We start from the raw sequence: 22513 nt of genomic DNA on the forward strand, positions 1-22513 counted from the left end.
AAGGGTTAATCAATCTGGCTGTCGAATTAAATCATTTTCTGTTGAATCAACAACTAATCAATTAATTGTCCAATTGTTGCAGCTCTGTCTGTGTTCATACTGACATCATTCAGTTTATCTTTGCACCACCAGAAGGCGCCAAATCATTTCTAATGATAAACAGGGAAACCTGTGGAAGAAAACCCACCAACATGTGACAACAAAGGCCAGTAAAGTTAATATCTTTGTGTTGCTGACATGCAGTAAGATTCTTCTTCTGTGTTTCATATCGGTGTCAAATTAAACCTTCTGGAGTCAGACTGAAAAAAAACAGAATGATTGTGAATTATTATCAGCTGTACTCACTAGTGTTTGGCAGAGACTCTGCTGTGTGTGAGAAAGTCCTGATGATACAAGTTTCTTTTTTCTTCTCAGAGAAACAGGTTTGTCCTGACTGCAGCTCTCTGTGTGTGTGATGTTGAGAACAATCATCAATAATCATCATCAATAATCACAGAAGATGTGAAAATGTTTTTAATTGCTGATAATGAAACAGCTACAGCAGATCAGTTCCAGCTCAGATGAACAGCTGGAGGTCGACTGATTAACCAGATCAAACTAGTTTTCAGTGTCACATTAAAGTGTTGAAAATCAAAATATTCCCTGTCAGCAGTAGAGCCTTTAAACTGGGATTCATTTTCTTCAGTAAAAACTGAGTTTGAAGAATCACTTTGGATGCTGAGAACAGACATTTGGGATTAATCAATACTAAAAATAATTCTTAGTTGCAGCAATGAATCATTTTCAATAACTCTTTACTGAATGACATGATGGACTTTTATACTTCCACTCCACTACATTTCAGCGGGAAATATTGTACTTTCTACTCCACTACATTTATTTGACAGCTTTAGTTACTTTTCAGATGAAGATTTGACACAATGGATAATATAACAAGCTTTTCAAATACAACACATGACTTTTACTGCAGTAAAGGATCTGAGTATTTCTTCCACTGCTGGTAATTAGCTGCTCACCAGCTACACTAGTTCATCAACTATCTACTATGTTAAGTCAAACTTCCACTAAATCTATCAAAGTACTAAAGCACAACATACTTCATTAATAAATACAGCTGGCTAAATGTGAATAAATATGTTTTATCCTCATTCAAAATCTAGCTGAGGCTTCATTTAACAGTTAATTAGCAGAAATTTAAGGTGTAATTTTCAGGACATTTTACAGAGAGGAGGGTGTAATTAAATAAACAACCTGATATGCTGATATATCCACTGACACAAAACTACACACTGAAAACTCATTGATTTTATTATTATTCAAATGAAGAACTACATATGAATCTCAGTATATTGACTGCATGCCAACCAAACCATCTTAACACTTTCCCCCATTTCTGTCTGTAAAATGTCCTAAAAATGAAGCTGAAAATGTCTTTGAAATGAGTATAAAGTTAAAATAAAGAAAATCTGCTTCAGTCATCAGTCCACCTCTGTGAGCACATTTGCTTTGTTTTTTGGGAGTTTTACAGCAAACATTCAGACTCTTGATTGTACACTGATACAAAATAAGGAGGAAAATCAACATGAAACAGACGGCTGAGCTTCAGGTCTTCACAGGTTTGTTAGTTTAAACTTCATGTATGAACACAGGCAGGTCTGTTTTATTGGACCCATGAAGACCTCCAGGCTGAGCTGGAATTGTCTCACACGCAGACAGACTTCTACATCATTAATCCCGGGTAGTATTTGCTCAGATTAGGACTGCTCGCTGTGTTTTGAGCACCATGAGATGCTACTGGTTCCCTCCTGAGTCAGTTTGAGTCCAGCTCCACGTCAGCAGAGAGGAAACAGAACTGCTGCTGGACAAACAGAAAACAGAAAAACAGCATCTACAGTCTGACAGTCCAGTGCTGAAACTCCACTTTCTGTCCGCTTCATCTCACAGTTCAAATGATTTTCTACAACACTCCAGATGGATCATATCATTTCATATCTACCTCATTTATGTTTTGAATGACAGTGTTCATTACAGCTACAATAAGGGCAAAAATATCCTCATATTAATAATAAAAATATATTATAATATTATTATTAAATACCATGACAGATAAATCTAAACATACGTGTATCATTGGTTTAATGCTGCACCATGTAAATTGTATTTTCTATCAAAATGAGCAGCAGCTACAGAGACACTTAACATCAGGCTATAACATACTCAGAGATGTCCACTGTCAAGGAATAAGAGTCCAAAACTAAACACTACTAAGATTCTCAGTCTTCCATCAACGTGTTTCTGTGATCAGATGCTTGAATATCAACACTGGACTTAACAGAGCAGCTTCCTTCAACACAACCACATTTCACAAAACTTCACATCAATAATATGAAGCTTTCACCAAAAAACATCAAAGTCCAAACTGGGTTTAGTACTTAACAAGTGAAATAATCTGAGATGAAATCAAAAATGATCAACTGACTGTGGATGTTCATTCATGAGCTTCAGAAACAATATTTGATGGAGAAAATCTGATCTAAGCACAAAGATGAAACTAAACTAAACTAAAGGTCAAATATCACAGACACAACAGCTCTATTCACTGAATGAAGGCCATGAGATCTGCTTGAAAGCTTCCATGCTAGTAAGTGGCCCTTTGTGCTTGGATTATAAAGTATATGGCCAAAAGTAAAGGGACAGCTGAGTGGTTCCTTTCCCCTAAAACTGTCTACTTGTGACTCTGCATCACAGGCTGCATCTGTCTGTTGGTTGTGAGCAGTTCAGATCAGATTATATTGTTTTCTGAGTCCTGGAGACATAAAATGATGTCAGCATGCTAACAAACATACGTGTAATGACAATGCTAACATGCTGATATACAGCAGGTATAATGTTTAGCGTCTTCACCATCTTAGTGCAGCATGTTAACATGTTCTGAGGCTGATGGGAACGTCATTCCTTCTGAAGGTATTTGCTCATAAAGCAAAGTATTGACAAATGAAATGTTGAGCTGATGATACATGATGGACAGTCAGAGGATCACTAAAGTTATTAGGGTTCATCCTCTAAGCCACGTCTGCCAGCATGGAGAAAAGTCAACCTTTTGTGTTTGTGCAGCAGAAATATGTTTTTGATGATTTTCTATGGATTGATCTTGTGAGTCTTTGTGGGGGTCCTGACTCCCTGGTTGGGAGCCTCATACTTTAGTGTCCTTTTGTTTCCTGGTTTGGTTGAAGCCACTTAGTCTCAATGAAGGAAAATCTTAAAGCTACAGCATACAGTGATATTTTACACAATAAACCTTGATGACAGTTTGGGAAAGGACCTTACAGCAATTTTCAGCTGTCTACATACTTTTGGACATATAGAGCTTCACAAACATTCAAAGACATATTTCTGTTCCAAATTCTCTGATTGCAGCTTCTTAAATGTGAATATTTTCTGCTTTCTTTAGTCTCTATGACAGTAAACTGAATATCTTTGAGTTGTGGACAAAACAAGACATTTGATGACGTCATCTTGGACTTTGGGAAACAGTGTATTAAAACAAAAACAAAACAAAACAAAACAAAAACAACAACATGTTAATAGTTTGTTTCCTGTGGGAGGGGCTAAGAAGCATTTATTCTCTCTTTTTTATTTGGGTCCCATCAGCTTTTTCCTTCCTACAAAACAACTATTTAAAATCAAGTTGCTCAAAAAAACAACAACACAAAACAAGAAAAAGCAAAACAAGCAAAATATAAAAATTAGAAATCAAGTGAAATAACTCTACGTTTGAAAACTGTGTTTGAAAAGATGAAAGTAATTTAATATTTTAAAAAGTTAAAATAAATAGCTAAAAATAAAATATAATAAAAAATATACAGGACAGACTTTCTCATTGAAGTGAATGGGAAGGTGTGTCCAAGGTTTTGGCTGGTATTGTATATAAAACTGGATGATAACATATATTAAAAAAGAAGAAGTAAAAAAACTTTTATCTATGTGAGATTGATCAGTTTTTGTTTTAGTGACTTTTTGAAAGAAAATCTACTTTTGATGCGTCTTTTTGTTGCAGAAGAAGAAGAAGTTTGTTTGATTATTAATCTGTGACAGAAAGCAGGATGTTGTAGTTTGTCACTAAAGAAATGTGGTAAAAAGATCTTTCTCTATGTACGCTCACTAAGAAGGTCATCATCAATAACTGTATTGTTTGAAATATGCCAACTCAGAAAGAATGGATGACTGAAGCTACAGAAATGATGAAGTTAGAAAAGGAAGCTTTTAGACTGTAAAATAATGAGACAGAATCCATGAAACATGAGCACCAGTGGAAAAGTCCTTAATGTCACAATACAAATCAATCCAACCTTTTCATTTGATTTGACTTTTTTCTCTTTATTTGAATGAATTGAATAGTTGTTGTCTTCTTCTTCTGTCAGTGCTGCTCTACAGTATGAACACTGCATGCTGCCTGTGCTGTAAGATGCAAGTACAGTGAGAATTGAAGGACATTAATAAGGTTTATGACTGATATTGTTTGAGGATAAAGGCTTGGTTCAGATTTTCACATTGTTTTGGGAGCGTTAGAGATGGTAGGACTCAGTTGTTTCTTCATTAACTGTCAGAATTCTCTATTTTCTGTCTTTCTCTTTGTACTTTTGTGAGTCAATAAAAAAGAAACATGGTGAATTATTACAAATGACATTTTACATAAATATTACAAGACTAGATTTGATTTGAGCCTCGATAATCGTTTTTGCATCTCAGAGAAAAACTAAAGTGTTTCTCAGCAGAACTTCACCATCAGTTCAAGATTTGAACATTTTTGTGTGGCTGCATTTATTTCCACTAAATTGCTGCTTCTTGACACACGGACATGGAAATAATGAAATACAGTAAATATCTCATAAAGCTTACAGGAGTTTGATGTTTATATGTTTGAACAGATTTTTTGTTTGTACATTCAGATATAAAAGAAATATATTGTTTGATATGAACAGTCAGTTCTGAGAAGTTTGGTGTTTTGCTTAAAGATTTGGATTTGTGAAGATAGAATTTGCTCAAAATAATGAAGAAATAATGAAATCAAACTGACAGGCAGAGATTCTGTCATATATTTTTGGAAAGTAATGTAAAGTGAAGGTAAATATGATGAGCAATAAAACGTGACAATTTACTCCACAGTTGTTTTGTATGCGGGCAAGATTTCAAATAAATGTTCCAGCGTTTCTCTGAGCTCCTCACAAAAACTGAATTGACCTCAATGTGTTTCTTCTATAAGTGAATAGATGAATATTTATGAATAAATGAATAGTTATTAATAGTTAGAGAGGGAGGTGGAGGATCTAACTGAAGTCATCAGTCTGTTATCAGGTCAGCAGGTTCCTTCCTTCATATCTTCAAAACTCCCTTCCAGACATTTTTCACATTCAAAAACACACTGATTTCATTCATGATTTGGATCTAAGACGGTTTTTACACAAATTCAAATAGAATTGAAATACAACTTTAAACAGAAAAGAAATGTGCAGATTGTTTACATGCAAAAGATTGATGAATAATATCCAACATCAAAACAAATACAGCCTCAAAATGTGTAGATTCTTTGGAAACAAATACAGGACTAATAAGTCAAAGCTTTCACATGACATCATTTCAAAACAAAAGCTTTGATGTGAGGAGTTGTAAATGAGGCTACCCTGACATTAACTCTACAAACAGTAAGCTTCATGCTTGTTTACTGGTTTAGTGTGAGCTGTTTATCTGGCATAGTGTAGTATAAATGCTGTAGCCTCTTTTACATTATAGACGTTGTGGAATAGTGCTGTTGTTGTTTTTGAGTCACTGCGCTGTAACCCTGGGCAACCTAAATCATAACACACACCTGTTAGTGAAAGACCCCGACCCCCGTATATATTCAGCAGCCAATGTATCTATTATTTACAATTACAAATAATAACCTTCCAATCATTGATCCCTGATAAAGTAACTGACCAATGGGGACGCAGCGCTGTAAAACCCGCCCACATGAGAGCTTTGAGTCAGAAGTGAAAAATTCAGCAGCGAAACTGAACAAAGTGAACACAGAAGAGAAATAACCATCAGTGAAAGAAATGTGAAGAATATTGTAATCAAATGTTTCACTCTTGTATAGTTTCATTGGAAGTTTTGCCTTTGAGGTGGTTTTTTGGTTTCAATTGATTGATTTTTTTGTTTGATTCTTGGGAGATTTTGTTCAATTATTATGACACTAATTTAATCACATAGAGAAGTAAAATATTCAGATTAGAACGTCTGAAAAGTTTTTTCTTTCTGATCCTGTTAAATATCTTGTGACCCCTCAGATTAATCTTGTGTCCCACTGGGGGGGTCCTGACCCCCAGGTTGGGAACAACTGCTCTCTAGGCACGGGTGGAGGCTTCCAGCACTGCCCAGATGAAGAACATATTGTCTGATGAAAAACAGCGTGCAGTCTGATGTGAAGCAGAATTGATCCAGCAGTCAAAGATCTCTGTGCACAGTTATGTTCAGGTACCTTCAGCTACAGAAACAGCAGCTTCAATGTCTCCCTGAAGACAAAAGACAAAGTCCATTTGAATGCTCATTATATGCTGATTTAAGGCCTACTTGATTTAGTCAAATGTCCTTCATTTCTGATGAGAAGAAACTTGAGTTGTGTTTCAGCAGGAAACCTTTTGTGTGGCTGAGCTGAGAAGGTGATTGGCTCTCCAGTCCGTTTGATGTAGTGTGTTACGATGCAGTGATCTAATTCTCTGCTTAAATTGAAGCCACAGACAACGACATGCTAATAAAGATATATTTATTGAACTAAATAATGAACAGTGAATAAATGAGATTTCAATGCAAACAGATAAATGAATATACAACCAGAATAAATGTTCTAAATGGCATATATGAAGTTATGGATGAATGATGGTGAAATGTTAATGAAAGCGTAATTAACGGAGAATTAATTCTTCTCTTAACTTCTTTAAGGAATTAACCAGAGAGTTCAATTTAAACGACACCAACTCTTAATCATGAAGGAGATGGAGAGCAGGAGTAGCGTTGTTCAGCATACTTTGCGTGGCGAGTTTCCTCTCGTGAACGTTGCGGGAGCCTTTAAGCAGAAGTGCTGTCGTTACGGCTTCTTCAGGTGATTCTCCAGATCACCACAGGGTTCAACGTTACAAAGACGGATAAAGGTTGATCTTTGTGGTTGTTTCTGATACACAACCTTGAAGAGGTATTGATCCATAGAGAGCGGATCGTTTTAATTGAAGTCTCTGACTGAATGAATTTCTTACTAAATAACTCCAATAATAATCTCGCCGGCTGAACGAAACTATACTTCAAAATAAAACGCGTGAAAGAATTTCAACATAAAATTTGTTTTACTGAAGTAACAATACTGCATGTAGCTTAAAGGGGAAAACAGTTAACTTAGAAGATCACGTGATACAAAAGAAAAAGTGTGGAGAAAATTAAAATGGCGGAAGTCTTCAGGACGCAACGTACGACTCCTTGGAGATGGCGCTAAGATGGGCCTGTGTGGGTGGAGATCCATCCTTTGTCTAAGAGAAAACACGTGATCTTCCCTGAGTTGATTACATTTCAACCATTCAACTATCTCACCATGATCATCCAGATTTAACCCTAAATTGCAAATGTACGATATGTTACTCAAATGTTCAGAGACACACATCTATAATGTAATCACCATCACAATACCTGAATTTAATCCTTTGATTAGGTTAAAACAGAATGTAGTCTTTGTTGGCTATACATCCATTAACACACAAAGTTAACAATCATCAATGCAGCTTAATTAAAACATACTATAGTTATTTAACAAATTACTTTTCATACTAGCTAACATACTTTATAACTACTAGTGTTAATTCTTTGTTTATCAAAGTATCTTTCATACATATCACATTCCTACTGAGTTATATAGAGTTTAATGGCAATTTAATAGATATTACAATAATAAAACATTATGCATCATGCACCGGGAGAGGTCTGTCTTTAACATTCAACCTCATTGAAAGTTGTCCACTAGATGGCACTGTGGTTCCATTACTATGGAACAATTAAAGTTAGATATTTCTATCTCAGCTATACTTTATAACAGAAAGATCGAGTTCGACTGGTTTAACAGGAATTACTTTGTGACCAATAATATATAGATTATAAGATGATTATATACTTAAGAAACATTGAATCAAACTTCTGGTTTTAAGGAACACAGAAAGTCTTAACTGAATTCACGACAGGTCTGGACTATCTTTATCTGAAGTCACACCAGGGTGAAAGCAACAGGGGAGGATGTGCTTTGGAATGTGTGTGTGTGTGTGTGTGTGTGTGTGTGTATGAGATTAGAAGGTGAAAAGAGAACATAAAATGTAGGTAGAGTTGTCCAAACTCATCAAACAAATGGATGAGGTTTCACTATGATAAACAGTCTCTCTGCATTTGTCCAAGGAAAGGGTCCTTTAATCCGGTATCCTCTGAAACTTGGGTTGATAAAGCATGTAGCATCATTAGTCTCATAATTTCCATTTGGGATTGTCCCACACAGTTTGGGGAGAGTTTGGGGTGAGGAGATGGTTCTGTGAGGAGTCAAAACTGACATTTAAATGTGAAGAAAGGGTTCTCAGTTTATCTGAGGGCATTTCCAGATGAAGTTGAATATACATCCATGTCTTTAGAGGTTAGAAGTTATTGTTGATTGAGCCCAGGCCTTCTTTGGGCTATTTTGGAGATTGCAGAAAAAACAAAGATCAACTGGTTCTCCTACAATGATTTGACCTGCATGCAGGTTTTCTGGACCAATGATAAATTCTTTCACAATTTAACTGAATGAAATTTGTGGACATCCAATCTGTCACATCTGTCACATCTGGGCCTGTATTTATCAAGCGTCTCAGAGCAGGAAATCACTCCTAACTGGCCAAAAATGATCAGAGTGACGCATCTCTGCTTCTACTTTTAGGAGAAAAAGTCTCTTATCAACTTTCCAAACTTGGTAAATGATTCCTATCTCTGCCAATATTTAGGAGCTGCAGGAGATGGAGTTCAGGCAGAATCATTAGTGAGACTGACTTTGTGTGTGATGCAGAGGAGAACACATGATGTTTCTACAGAACATCATTTAAATAAATACAGAACGTCCTCACAATGTTACACTTTATGGTAACGGGGAAAATGCAGCTGTGCAACAGTGACGATTCTGTCAGAAGCAACAATGATGGAAGTCATGAATCAAACTTTGATCAGGCTTAATGCACGTCATAAAGATAATGAGCATGATGAGGGTCCTCAGTTACAGCCCACTAAAACTTTGATTTACACAGAATCATGTCAGCTGCATAATGAAGGATATCTCAACTTCATTACAACAGCTCAAATATTTTATAGGCTTATTTTTTATTGAGGCTCCTTCAAATAACAGCAGAGCTACAGCCTGATATTTGAGAGAGGAGGATGCACCTGAACAATATATGTTTCTATTGTTACGCTGTATTTACCTTCATGTAGAGAACACACTTGGGGAGTAGTTGAAAGAGGAATTGGACAGTGGAAGAGAAGATGTTCTTCATGGAGAGGGTTTGCAACATGTGTCTGTGCAATATGTGCAAGATGCAGCACTATTACAGGCTGTGAAACAATGTGGCTGAACCAAGATCATTTCACACAGCTGAGTCTAATTACCTGTTATCTTCATTAACATATAGGCTACATTTATTTCTCAGGCTTTCTTTACACTTTGTAAATATCATCTTATAATGAATTTTGGCATCATAGTTTTGTTACATAACCTTGGTAAGTTACCTGCCTGGTTGCCTGCTTATACACATAATATACCAAATTACCACTGTTTCATATTTCCAGCTGAGACTGTGAGAAAACTACAACATGTCATCATTATTTCTACTTTGCTGCTCTGACTGTGGTAAAACAGCGACGTCTCACTCTCTCCCAGGAGTAATCCTTCTGCTGACAGTCACAGTAAATTCTCTTCTGCTTCATTAATTAGTTTTAGCCCTCGTTAACTCTCAGTGTGATTCTGAGACGCTTGATAAATATGGGCCCAGGGTCAGAGTCTGACTTATAACACCTGTTTTTAATCTTTTCTGTATCAAACAGCTCATGTATAACACATCTGTAAAGTGCTGATTCAACAAAATCCAGAGATAACTGTTCAGTTTGTCGTCAGTTGAGAGACTTAAGTGAAGATGACAAAATCCAGATGGATCATCAGGATCCAGCTGATCCTCTCACAACACACACTCCTGGATGTTCACTCACACTCTGACAGAGATCAATCCCATCTGATGAGAGAAGAAGAAACAACAGAGGTCATAAATCAGTGTTTAGTGAGACTCACTTCATCAGCTGTCAGTCAGTGATGCAGCACATCCAGTATAAAGAGCAGCAGGGACTTCAGTCCTGTTCAGACCAGAAGTGGAACAGCTGTGCAGCGTAGCCTGCTTCCTTTCAGCTCTCATGTTAACATGTTGGAGTGAACACACTGAGCTCCAAGCTCACACACCTGCACAGACTTTTGCTATCAAGTCTGTTTACTCTGCAGATTTCACTCAAGTACACAGAGGAAATAAAGTGCTGAGAGTCATGAACACATCATTACTGCAGAAACAGAGACATTCACTCATCAGTTTACTGATGGATTTACTGTTGATAAATGTGAACTGTTAGAAAAGTTGAAAGCTACAGAGTCTCTGTGGGATTTGAAGATCTTTCCTGCTGTTAATTCATCACATGACAATCAGTCAGAGCTCTCAGCTAAACAGCTGCTGTGATTCCTGGACTCCAGGAGAGGTTCTGGTCTGTATAAAGACCACATGGTTACTAAACGTAATGATGCTTGTGTGAAATCAGAGCCAGTGATTTGCAGGCTGCAGTCAGACTGATCTTAGAGCTCTGACAAAGATGAACTGATCAATTCTTTAGTGTTGAAATGAGAGAACAAACACTTCCAGATCAGATTTGATGGTAGGACAGTTTGATGATGAGAACCACTGTCTCTATACATCTTGTAAGACTGTCAGCTGTAATCCAGCTTTATTTCCTGCAGACATCAACACAACAACAACAGTCGTCTTAACATCAACTCAAACACATGATCACAACAAGCTTCTGGCTGATCTGATTGGCTGACTGTTCTCTCTCTCTCTGTCTTTCTGTCCAATCCTGAAGCCTGTCACCATTCTCCTCTCACAGCTTCACTGAGGAAAGCAGCCACTGAGAAGGTTGAAGGTTCACTAGGAAATACTGGATCTTTGCTTTGATACTAACTGTGTTTAATACAATACTGCTGAAACCAGCACGGACTGACTCCAACTCTCTACTGACCTCAGAGTCTCCAGTCTACAGTCTGGACTCTCTTCAAGGTCAGACAGCAGCTTCACGTCTTCGCTCTGCAGGTAGTTTCTTCTCAGATCCAGCTCTCTCAGATGGGATGAGGGGTTGGACTTCAGAGCTGAGGCCAGAGAATCACAGCTGATCTTTGACAAACTGCAGCCCCACAAACTGAATAAAGAATAAATGATGTCACTTTAGAAAACAAAGTTCATTTTTTAAATCATTCAATGTTTCATAATCTGTTCAGATGTGAAGAAGGTTTAGAAGCTGCTGGAACAGCCTTCAGAGGATCTGAGAGGAGCTGAAAATATACATATTTTTAAACATAAACTAAAAACCATCTGTTTAGTCTGGCTTTTATGTGTGTTTAATCATTTTATGGTTTTATTATTGATACTTATTTTATTTATCATCATGATTTATTTTATTCTATTTTGTTTATCAACATTTTACTGTTGATCATTATAAATTATTTAATTTTATTTAATATTTATTAACATTTTACTATTTTACTAATCTATGTATAATGTGTAGTATTTGACAACTTTTTTGTTATTTTTATTGCTTGTATTATCTTTTATTATTTATATTTTATTATCTTAACTACCCATTTTTTATTGTTGTCTTATTTATTGAACCTTTTTTGCTTTGGTGTTCATTAGTCTCTAAATCCATTTTTAACGTCCTATGTTTTGTCAGTCGTTTGTGCAGCACTTTGAATTGTATTTTATTTGTTTGAAAGGTGCTATATAAATAAAGTTTGATTGATTGATTGATTGATAGAATGTAGAAGTTTATAAAATGGAAACTCCAAACAGCTGAACCCAACAGGATGCAGGTTAAAAACTGTCAAATACAAACAGTGAAAAAGAGCTCTCATTAATATTAATGACAACATGCTGCTACTTCAATAAAGACGTAGTGACTTCACCTCTTAAACTCTGCAGCTCCACCAGTGGCTCCATCTATATAAACTCATGTTGTGCAGCCAAACACAAGTAAAAATGCAAAAACACTCAAACATGACACAGCTATATTTTTAGGCCTACATGTGCAAAACAGTTGAGCAAGAATAATAAAAGACCTGCATCACTTGCAAGGGCTTCATCATTATGCACATTTCACAAACATAAATGCTATCCCATAATGCAACACATGGACTGTCAGTTACATTACTGCCTTCTACTGGATTGAAAACAAGACTCAGTTCACCTGTTTAATCTAAATGATTATATATCAAATAAAACTAATATATATATTCCCACCCTCATCCCATTCTCTAATATAACTTCTCATTTGAGGCTCTGAGAGAGTCTGAAAGCATCTCAGCAGCCTCTGCACTTCCTCTCCAGTAATAATCTCTATTCTCTCAGATTTCATTTCTGCCTCAGCGGCACAGTTAATCACCATGGACAGAAGTGCTCAGAACTTCATCTTGTCCTCACAAAAACAATATTCTTCATGCTTCCTACCTGATTAGTTCTCCTTCACTTCTTGAATCTTTTCATTCCTAGCTGCTTCCTCATGGCTCAGCCTTCTCTTGGACCTGATCCTCATGACTTCCATCTCTTTCTTTCTCTTTGGACAGTCTGTTTGCCTCATGTCTCCCCCCACACTGATTACACTGGGGTTCTTTTTCACAGTTTCTGCTGCTGCACGTCTCATCTCCATATTAACCACATCTCCCCAAATCATTACACACAAGCCAGCTGTGTCCACATTTCCAACAACGTCTGCACTGAATGGGTTTGGGAACAAACAGCCTTACTGGGTAACTGATATGATCTAAGAATACTTTGTCAGACAGGATTTCTGATTCGAAATGCAACACACCAGGGGCCAGATGCATAAAACTCTGTGTAGATTCATGACCAAAACTATGTGTACGCATAAAGCCACAAACATGCAGACGCATTCTTTTCATCAGATTTATTAAGCTGTGCGTACGCATGGTTGTGTTTTATAAATATCAGTTGTTGAGGAACTGGGCACACGTGCACGAGTCTCATTTCCACTCCCACAATTAACCATAAATGGATGAAGACACACCCTGAACCAGCCGTTTTCATATCAATGGGTCACTTGCCTCATCAGTCTGTACAGCTGTCAATGAAACAAACGGGAAAGAAGAAGTGCAGTTTCACTAAATTGTGTTGCACCAGCGAGTTTCTCCAACAGCCAGAATAGCTGTCATTACGCGCCACCATTACACATGGCTGTGCAGCTCTTTATACCATCCATATCATTAATTCATCACATGGACTGTAAACCATCGTCAGCAGTAATATCTCAGAAATGGAATCAATGTTGTAGTTTGAAGCTCATATCTAAACCGACTTTACAAGGTGTGCTACAACTAAGGATAAAATAAAAAGAATAATAAGAGCAAAATAAAATGTTGGCTCCTATGGAAATTAAAGGAATGACAAAATTAAACACAAAAGTAATTAATCAATGTTAACTTAATAAATGTGCCTTTGATTGACATTTTACAAATATCTGTGTAAACACCCCAAAAGAACCCAAAAACACACACAATCAATGCAGCTGGTTATCAACCTAAACAAACAATGTTTTACTAAAAGATTCCGTCTCTCAGCTTATATTTCATCTCCACCTCATCACATCAGCCTCAGATCTCTTAGGAAAAACATGTGTACGCCTGGTCTAAAGTATGCGTGAGGTGTTCACATTCTCACCGCACATTCTGTGTTTATAAATACCAGTTTATGTGCAGGAAATGGCGTGTGCGTGGTTTTTGTGCGTACATATCATTTATGCATCTGACCCCTGGTCTTGTTTCAAACCTTTCTCTGTCACTCATCCTGATCATTCAATGACTGTCAACAACTTACTGGAACTCTTCTATGAAGTGGGAAACATGACACCTGCTAACCATCTAACTCATATTTCCAACAACTTCTTCAGCTGTGTCTGTGAAACACATCCAACAATGATCAATCCATTTCTTTTCACATCAACTAAGTTGACATCGCCAAGTTTGTCCTTAATCCAACTGGCGACTTCATGTTTGTTCAACAGAACTCCAAATCTGTCCTTGTTCTTAGTCAGTTTTATTCCAGCCAAATGGATTTCTCTTTCTTTCTCTCTATCATCACTGTAACTTCAAATTTCTTCTTCTTTCTTCTGTTTTCTTCCTGATTTCTTCCCGCTGCCTCTTTCAAGCTCGTCCACCTCAATCTTCCCTCTGCCATCCTTCTATGGGACTGTCATGACTCAGGGCAGCTAATATAGCAGCTAGCATCTACCTTACTTTCAAACTTGAAATCAGATTTTTGTGCACATTGTAATAACTCCATTTCCACAAAGTAGACATTTTACACGTCACGCAGTTCTAACTGAACCATTTACAATAAGTAACCACTGCATACACACAACACAGTGCACATGTATACATGTTCACTGAGTAAAGGTGCAAATGCAAAGTTTTCTCTGGATTTCAAGAACCGATTATTGATCAAATAAGAATTGCAATTAATCACAACTATTTTATTTATTTTTTGTCCAGCCCTAAAGTTTAGAAGACAGAAACTCCAAACACCTGAACCCAACAGGATGCAGGTTAAAAACTGTCAAATATAAAAGACAAAAAAGTTTCAGTGGTTCAGAGTGAATTATCCAGTGCAGATTTTTCTTGTTATATGAAGGTTTTAAATGTGCAGCTCAACATTGCTCTGACACAGTCAATGGACTAAACCACTGAAGAAGAAAATAGACTTTCCCATTAAGATCCTCAGTGTGGATCAGCATAATATCAGCTTTATGTCTGCAGTTTAGTGTCACCACAACTGTCACATCATATTAATCTCAGTAAAGCAGTAAGAAATGGTGTCTGACCTCAGAGTCTCCAGTCTACAGTGTGGACTGAAGACTCTGAGGTCACCTGCATTGATCTCTGTGTCTCTGTGTGTGTGTGTGTGTTCTGAAGGATCAATATCAATGATCATACATTATTCATTAAAGCAAATTAAAGAATATAATAAATATTTCTCCTTCATCAAGTAAACTTGATTAATTTCAAACAGATATTAGTTTAGGGGATTTTCTGTATACAGCTGTGACTCTTTACCAAAAATTATGAATATTAATTGACTTTAACAACTAACAGTGGACATTTTCTACAGTTTCTTTAAGAATCAGTCATCTTTTATAACTACAGACTAAACTTTGTACAGTAAAAAATGAAAATATGGGAAAAAATAACTTCATGGTTGTAACTTATGTATGCACATGAATTAGGTTCAGTTGTTAAACATTAAGATCAACAACAGTAACAGATAGTCAGTGAACTTACATCAGAGTCTCCAGTCTACAGTTTGGACTCTCCAGTCCAGCAGACAGATGCTTCACTGCTGAGACAGACAGACGGTTCAAGCTCAGATTCAGCTCTCTGAGATGGGAGGGGTTGGACTTCAGAGCTGAAGCCACAACTTCACAGTGAGTCTCTGAGAGTCCACAATCAGCAAGTCTGTAATGCAGATAACATACATACAATATACACTTTAATGATAAATATAGATTCAAGCATTTTGAAAACTTGAGCTCCTTCTGTCCACATGTCCAAGTGTCTTTGAGCAACACACTCAATCCAAAATTGTACATATATGTAAAAAAATGTAAGTCACTTTGGACAAAAGTGTCTGAAAATGAAAGTAATGTAAATGTGTCATGTTGTGATTTACCCTTCAAATCAAAGTTGAGTTATTCAGTAACTCTCCTCACTCTCTCTGCTGCTGTACTGCAGACTTTTTAATGGGATTCTCTGTTTTGGTTTCATCTTGCAGACAAAGGCAAAGAAAATGGAGTTGCATTTATGCTTCTATAAAGTCCACAGTGATTGCTTCTTATTTGTCTTAAATGTCTCCTTGCTTTGCTCACTTGAGTCATATCCTTGTGTCTTAGTCCCTCCCACCTAAGATACAAGGGAGAGATGCAGGAAAAGATGTGAGGGAAGAAGAATCAAGGAAACATGTTTTTGGACATCCTTTCCTTTCAGGCGTCATCTGAAGTGACATCAGCTGTCAGTCTACAGCTGTTAACAGCTCTTCAGTGTCTTTTGATGTGCTGGAGTTTAAATGTGATGTACTGTCTAAAAAATTAATAATGGCTTACAGTTACCACTGCCAGCACAGTGATGTAGTGATGTCCTCCAACATGACAAAAGACAACATGAAATATCTCTGCATGTTTCTCCTGAAATAAACTGTTTGACAAACATCTGCATGTTATATTGTGAACAGATCCATCAAACAGTTTGTAACTGCTCAGACACTGAATACACATTTCTACTGGCGGCAACTTTTTCTAAAATATATTTGTTATTTGCATCTGCATTCATTGATATTCTGTTTGAAAATTCATTATTTTATAATTCATGTTATGATGAGAATGTCTCGTAATTCGTAGGAATAATTTAAACTTGTAGTTTATATGTTTTAAGGAAAGAGGAAATATGTATATATATCTGACATCAATGTTTACTTTCTACCTTGTCACAGTCTGACTCTATGTATCTTCCTCTCAGCTCTGAGTGAGTCTGGCTCTACTAAGTTCACGTCTCACTCACACCAACTTTCTTCCTCACTGCTTTATGTAACTATCTAGTCATGTACAGTGCTGGTTATGGAGCGGCTTGTTTAGTGTTGGCTCAGTTACTCTTCATCTAGACATCACTCTCTTAGGTTGTATTTATCCATCATCATTTATGTGTTACACTTCTGTTATCCAGTCCTTTTGCTCATGTAATTTTACTCATTCATACGATGAGTTGCCAGTTTTTATGAGTATCTTATTTCACCACAGTAGTGATGTCTGTATATAGTTTGTGTTCAACATTAGATGCACTATGCCACTCCCATCTGCCCTGCTATCACTGCAATCACCTCATTCCCCTCACCTGAGCTTCCCGCCCATCTCCCTACACACAAACTATCAGGAGACAGTTTCACGTTTCTCACTGCTGTTATATAGGAGCATGTGTTTAGTTTAAGGAATTGTAATAAGGAAAATGTAATCTGAGACACTACTGCATTTTATTTTATTGGAACATCATCTGTCTCTTTGTGTTTTTTGGGTTTTTATTTTTCTGTTTGCTCTGTGTTTCCTTCCTGTGTTCATGTACTCCTCCCCAGCCTGCTTTTCCTTCCTCACTTTCCCTCCACTGGAGGTCAGTCTTCTCGAATCATTTGTTCTGTTCAGTTTTGTTCTGCCTACACTCAGACCAAGATAAAGATTTATTCTTCAAGTTCCTGTTGCCTGCAGTCTCCTGTGTTTGGGTCCACCTGCTCTGCTCTTCACAACATACCTGACACACAGGGATTTTCAGCCTCATAGAAACTGATATTTAATTAAATGTGTTTTCTGCTAACAGACAGCAGACTCACCTTCCCTCCCTGACTATATCATCCATGACACAGGGTAAATTAGGAGGAGGAATATAAAAATAAATATCTTTCTAGTGAATGATGAAAGTTGTTTTATGCTTCCTTTATTAATCAGGCCTATAATGAAAATTTTAATCCAAAATTTTAAATAGACTGAGAATCAGAAAACAAATCAAATCTAAACTTGGGAGTGATATTACACCTGAGTTGGTTCTGTTATTTGTTTTGGTGTAAAACTGAGATGTTAGTGATGTAATATCAGATCAGTCCGATCAGCTGCTGCGTCTAAACACTACAGATTTCCAATAAAAGGTTGTGTCAGTTTGATAAAAGATGAAGGATGGTCTTGTGTACTGTTTACTCCCTCCTTCAGGCAGCCTCCTCTCTCCTCCAAACAGAAATAAGCAAATTCAAACATCCTTCATGATGAGACCAATTTCCAGATCAATTTCCGGGTCACCCGAGGAGAGAGAAGACATGAAATAAGGTCATGAGAAGCACCCATCATATCAGAGTGTCTCCACAAAATTCAAATGAAATTGTCTCGCTCATAAAACCTGAGCAGTTTCAAACTGAGTCTCTTCAATTATCACCGTGCACTCACAGCAATTAAGTGTTATCAGCAGGAAGAGCTTTGTAGACTTTTTATGCCCTGGGTTTCGCCTCTCAGGCTTCATACAAGCTGGTAGCTGCAGCAGATCACAGATATTACATGTATGTGTCTGTATATAAAATAAACAGACACATTAACGAAAGGTACAGCAGGTACTGTCCACTGGAAAATACTGTTGTCTGTTGTGATGAAATAATGACTCTTTAAACATTTTCAACAAAAACTTGAAACCTGAAGATATTTTGCTGGATTTGTATTAAACCCAAAGGAAGAAAACTAGAAGGTGAACAATAAACTGTAAAATCATTATAAATAAACAGAAAAACTGTGTTTACTAATGTCAGGTATAAACACACCAACAATAATAAGTTTTTCTTGCTCTCATAGCATTTGTAACATGTGAAGAACATCTGAAGTGAAGCACTATAAGTCAGAGTCGTCGTGTTCACATCCACAAACCCTCAGTGGGATAGGTGCTGGATACAAAATCTATTCAACTGGGATACAAGGAGAACTCACACACTGGAATCACAGCTCCATTTAAATTTACTGGCAACATTTCAACCAATTACAGGTCTTCCTCAGACAAATACACACAGGAGGGAAATGAAGGATATTTATATCAAAATGACCGGTGACATAATCAATGTGTCAAGATATCCTCATCACTATGAAAATAAAAACATTAATGTGAATAGAAATATATTTTCCTTGTGATCAGGATGTCTTGACATGTGAATGTGCTTGCAGGTACTCCTTGTAGTGAAGCACTATTCATGTATAACTTTGGCAACAAGCAGGTGTAACACATGTTTAACACTTTGATAGTGTGCATGTGTGAATCTTTACTGTAATACTGATGGCAGCTTTATAATGTTGATAATCACATCTGGACTTACTGAGCCTTTCTGCAGTTCCTCACAGCTGGGATCAGTCTCAGTTTTCCCTCCTTTGATGTGTTGTACTTCCACAGGTTCAACTCATCCAGAACCTCCTCTGACATCTGCAGCATGTAGGCCAGAGCTGAGCAGTGGATCTCAGAGAGTTTCTTCTCTGATCTGTTCTCTGACTTCAGGAACTCTTGGATCTCCTGATGCACTGAGCGGTCGTTCATCTCCATCAGACAGTGGAAGATGTTGATGCTTCTGTCAGGAGAGATAAACTCACTGTTCATCTCCTTCAGGTTGTTGATGGCTCTCTGGTTGATTTGTAGACTGTTCTTTGTCCCATTCAGTAGGTTCTTGATGGCTCTCTGGATGATTTCTGGACTGTTCTCTGTCTGACCCAGCAGGCCTCCTAAGAGACTCTGGTTGGACTCCAGAGAGAGGCCATGAAGGAAGCGCACAAACAGGTCCAGGTGGCCATTTTCACTTCTGAGAGATTTCTCCAGGGCTCTCATCAGGAAGTTATCCAGAGATGAGTAACTGTAGTCTTTTCCCAGGAAGTCCTTCAGTACCTTTGTCTTCCTGCTGGTGTAACAGTGGTACATGTAGACTGCAGCCAGAAACTCCTGAACGCTCAGATGAACAAAGCAGTAGACTGTTTTCTGGAAGATCACACTCTGTCTTTTGAAGATCTCTGTACAAACTCCTGAAAACACCGAGGCCTCTGTGACATCAAGACCACACTTCTTCAGGTCTTCTTGGTAGAACATGATGTTTCCTTTCTCCAGTTGTTCAAATGCCAGCCTCCCCAGCTTCAGAAGAACTTTTCTGTCAGCCTTCGTCAGCTCCTGTGGACTCGTCTCATGTCCTTCATCATACTTGTGCTTCTTCCTCTTTGTCTGAACCAGCAGGAAGTGTGAGTACAGGTCAGTCAGGGTCTTGGGCAGCTCGCCTCTCTGGTCTGTAGTCAACATGTGCTCCAGAACTGTAGCAGTGATCCAGCAGAAGACTGGGATGAGACACATGATGTGGAGGCTCCTGGATGTCTTGATGTGTGAGATGGTTCTGCTGGACAGCTCTTCATCACTGAATCTCCTCCTGAAGTACTCCTCCTTCTGGGTGTCAGTGAAGCCTTGTACTTCTGTTACCCTGTCAACACATGTAGGAGGGATCTGATTGGCTGCTGCAGGTCGGGAAGTTATCCAGACGAGAGCCGAGGGAAGCAGCTTCCCCTCGATGAGGTTTGTCAACAGCACGTTGACTGATGACTTCTGTGTGACATCAGACACGACGTTCCTGTTGTTGAAATCCAGTGAAAGTCTGCTTTCATCCAGGCCGTCAAAGATGAACAAAATTTTCCAGACAGCGAGCTTCTCTGCTGTGACCTTCTGTAATGTTGGATAGAAATCATGGATCAGCATGAGGAGACTGTACTGCTCATCTTTGATCAAGTTCAGCTCCCTGAACGAAAGCGGAATCACCAGACTGACATCTTGGTTTTCCGAGCCCTCTGCCCAGTCCAGAGTGAACTTCTGCACTGAGAAGGTTTTTCCAACGCCAGCGGCGCCGTTGGTCAGAACGACTCTGATGTGTGTCTGTTGGTCAGGTAAGACTTTAAAGATATCGTGACACCTGATTGGAGTGTCATGGAGAGTCTCCATCTTGGAAGCTGCTTCAAGCTGCCTCACCTCATGTTGGGTATTAACGTCTTCACTCTGTCCCTCTGTGATGTAGAGCTCAGTGTAGATCCTGTTGAGGAGGGTTTCACTTCCTGCTTCATCACTTCCTTCAGTCACACATTCACATCTCCTCCTCAGACTGTTCTTATGTTCATCTAAAACCTCCTGCAGACCACTTTCTGCTGAAAGAGAAGAAAAAAATGTATAATTAAGAAGAAATATGTCTGACTGTGTTAATTTTCAGCAGGATAGAGGAGGTAGATTCCTGTCCTGTTTTCAGAGATGATGACATCAGCAGACAGATCTTCAGTCTTACTTTGTACAGTGCTGGTCTGACTGTCTGTCTGCAGTTTAGGTCTTGTTCTGGATCTTTCTCCACACTGGGGACAGGAGGAGTCTCCTGATGGAGCAGACCGGTCCCAGTATGAGGTGATGCACTGTCTGCAGAACCAGTGTCCACAGCTGGTAGAGACTGGATCCTTCAGGACGTCCTGACACAAAGAACAGCAGGACAACTGCTCCTCCACAGAAACACCCCTCCTCTTCCTCTCTCTGTGGACATGAACACATTCTTTATGACACATGACATTAGTGGTGGCCAACCGACAGCTCACAAGTTGATGCAGCTCTTTCCCTCCATAAACAGTCCAGACTGTCAGTATTTGGACATTTACACAGTGTTTTGTTCTTCGGGCTCTGAGCTTCAGCACATTCAATTTAAATAAAATAATACATAATATAATTACAAGGGTTCAAAAGTAATTAGACAGACACAACAATGTGCCAGCAAAGGCAGAGACGAAGAAGAAGAGTGCAAACTAGTAAACATGGATGTAAACAATGCAGGATTTAAAATACTAGCTTCAAAAATCGACTTTGCAAATGTTTCATGTGGAGGGAAATGGATTCAACACATTTGTTAGACCACAAGGATTCACACAATGTGTTTTGGTCAGTAAGTCAATGTAAACATGATTTTTGTCTGTTAACAAGAAAACTCCACAGGGCTCCTTTAAGCTACTATGAGACATTAAAAGTCAGGAAAAAAAGGCAGGAGGCAACTGAGCAAAACAGAAAAGTCCACTTGTGAAAAATAACAGAGTGCTGCTCTTTTGTCTTGTGTTGTGGTGCTGAACAGAGAGCTCTGCTAAATATCTTCATAATGCATCTTTTCATCTGTGTTTCTCTCTCTCACTGTTTCTGCTATAATCTCTCTCCCTCTGTGTCAGTGTGATACAACAGTTTTACACATTTGACTTTTCCCAAACGTTAAATGTCAGACTCAGTTTCCTCTGCTGCAGTGGTCAGTCTGCAGTGATAAATCAGCTGCAGCAGGCTGTTTGTATACATTTCCATTACTTCCTCCCATATTTTGTGTCTTTGAACAGGAACACATTAAGACACATTCTGTATTGCAGGAGACCAAACACTCCATTTTCTTCCATTTTACCAGCACAAAACCCCGGTGCAGTCCTTTAATAAATAAGGAGACACAATGTGACTTGTTACTAAATCCTTAGTAAATATCACCCTGGGTTACCTGCTACTACTTTAGATTGTTAGACT

At 38.0% G+C, this 22513-nt stretch overlaps 1 protein-coding gene across 1 annotated transcript; it reads right to left on the reverse strand.

The window, feature by feature from the left end:
• Nucleotides 1–7484: 7484 nt before the first annotated feature.
• LOC121897240 (protein NLRC3-like) lies at nt 7485–21474 on the reverse strand (the record flags this gene model as incomplete). Its single annotated transcript, XM_042411634.1, has 6 exons — nt 7485–7556; nt 10294–10316; nt 11378–11535; nt 15683–15856; nt 19284–21129; nt 21264–21474. Coding segments are annotated over 6 exons (2484 nt in total), but the record flags the coding sequence as incomplete, so codon positions are not given.
• Nucleotides 21475–22513: the final 1039 nt, after the last annotated feature.

The sequence above is a fragment of the Thunnus maccoyii genome, chromosome 5 (assembly GCF_910596095.1).
Source record: "Thunnus maccoyii chromosome 5, fThuMac1.1, whole genome shotgun sequence".
NCBI classification, from domain to species: Eukaryota; Metazoa; Chordata; class Actinopteri; order Scombriformes; family Scombridae; genus Thunnus; species Thunnus maccoyii.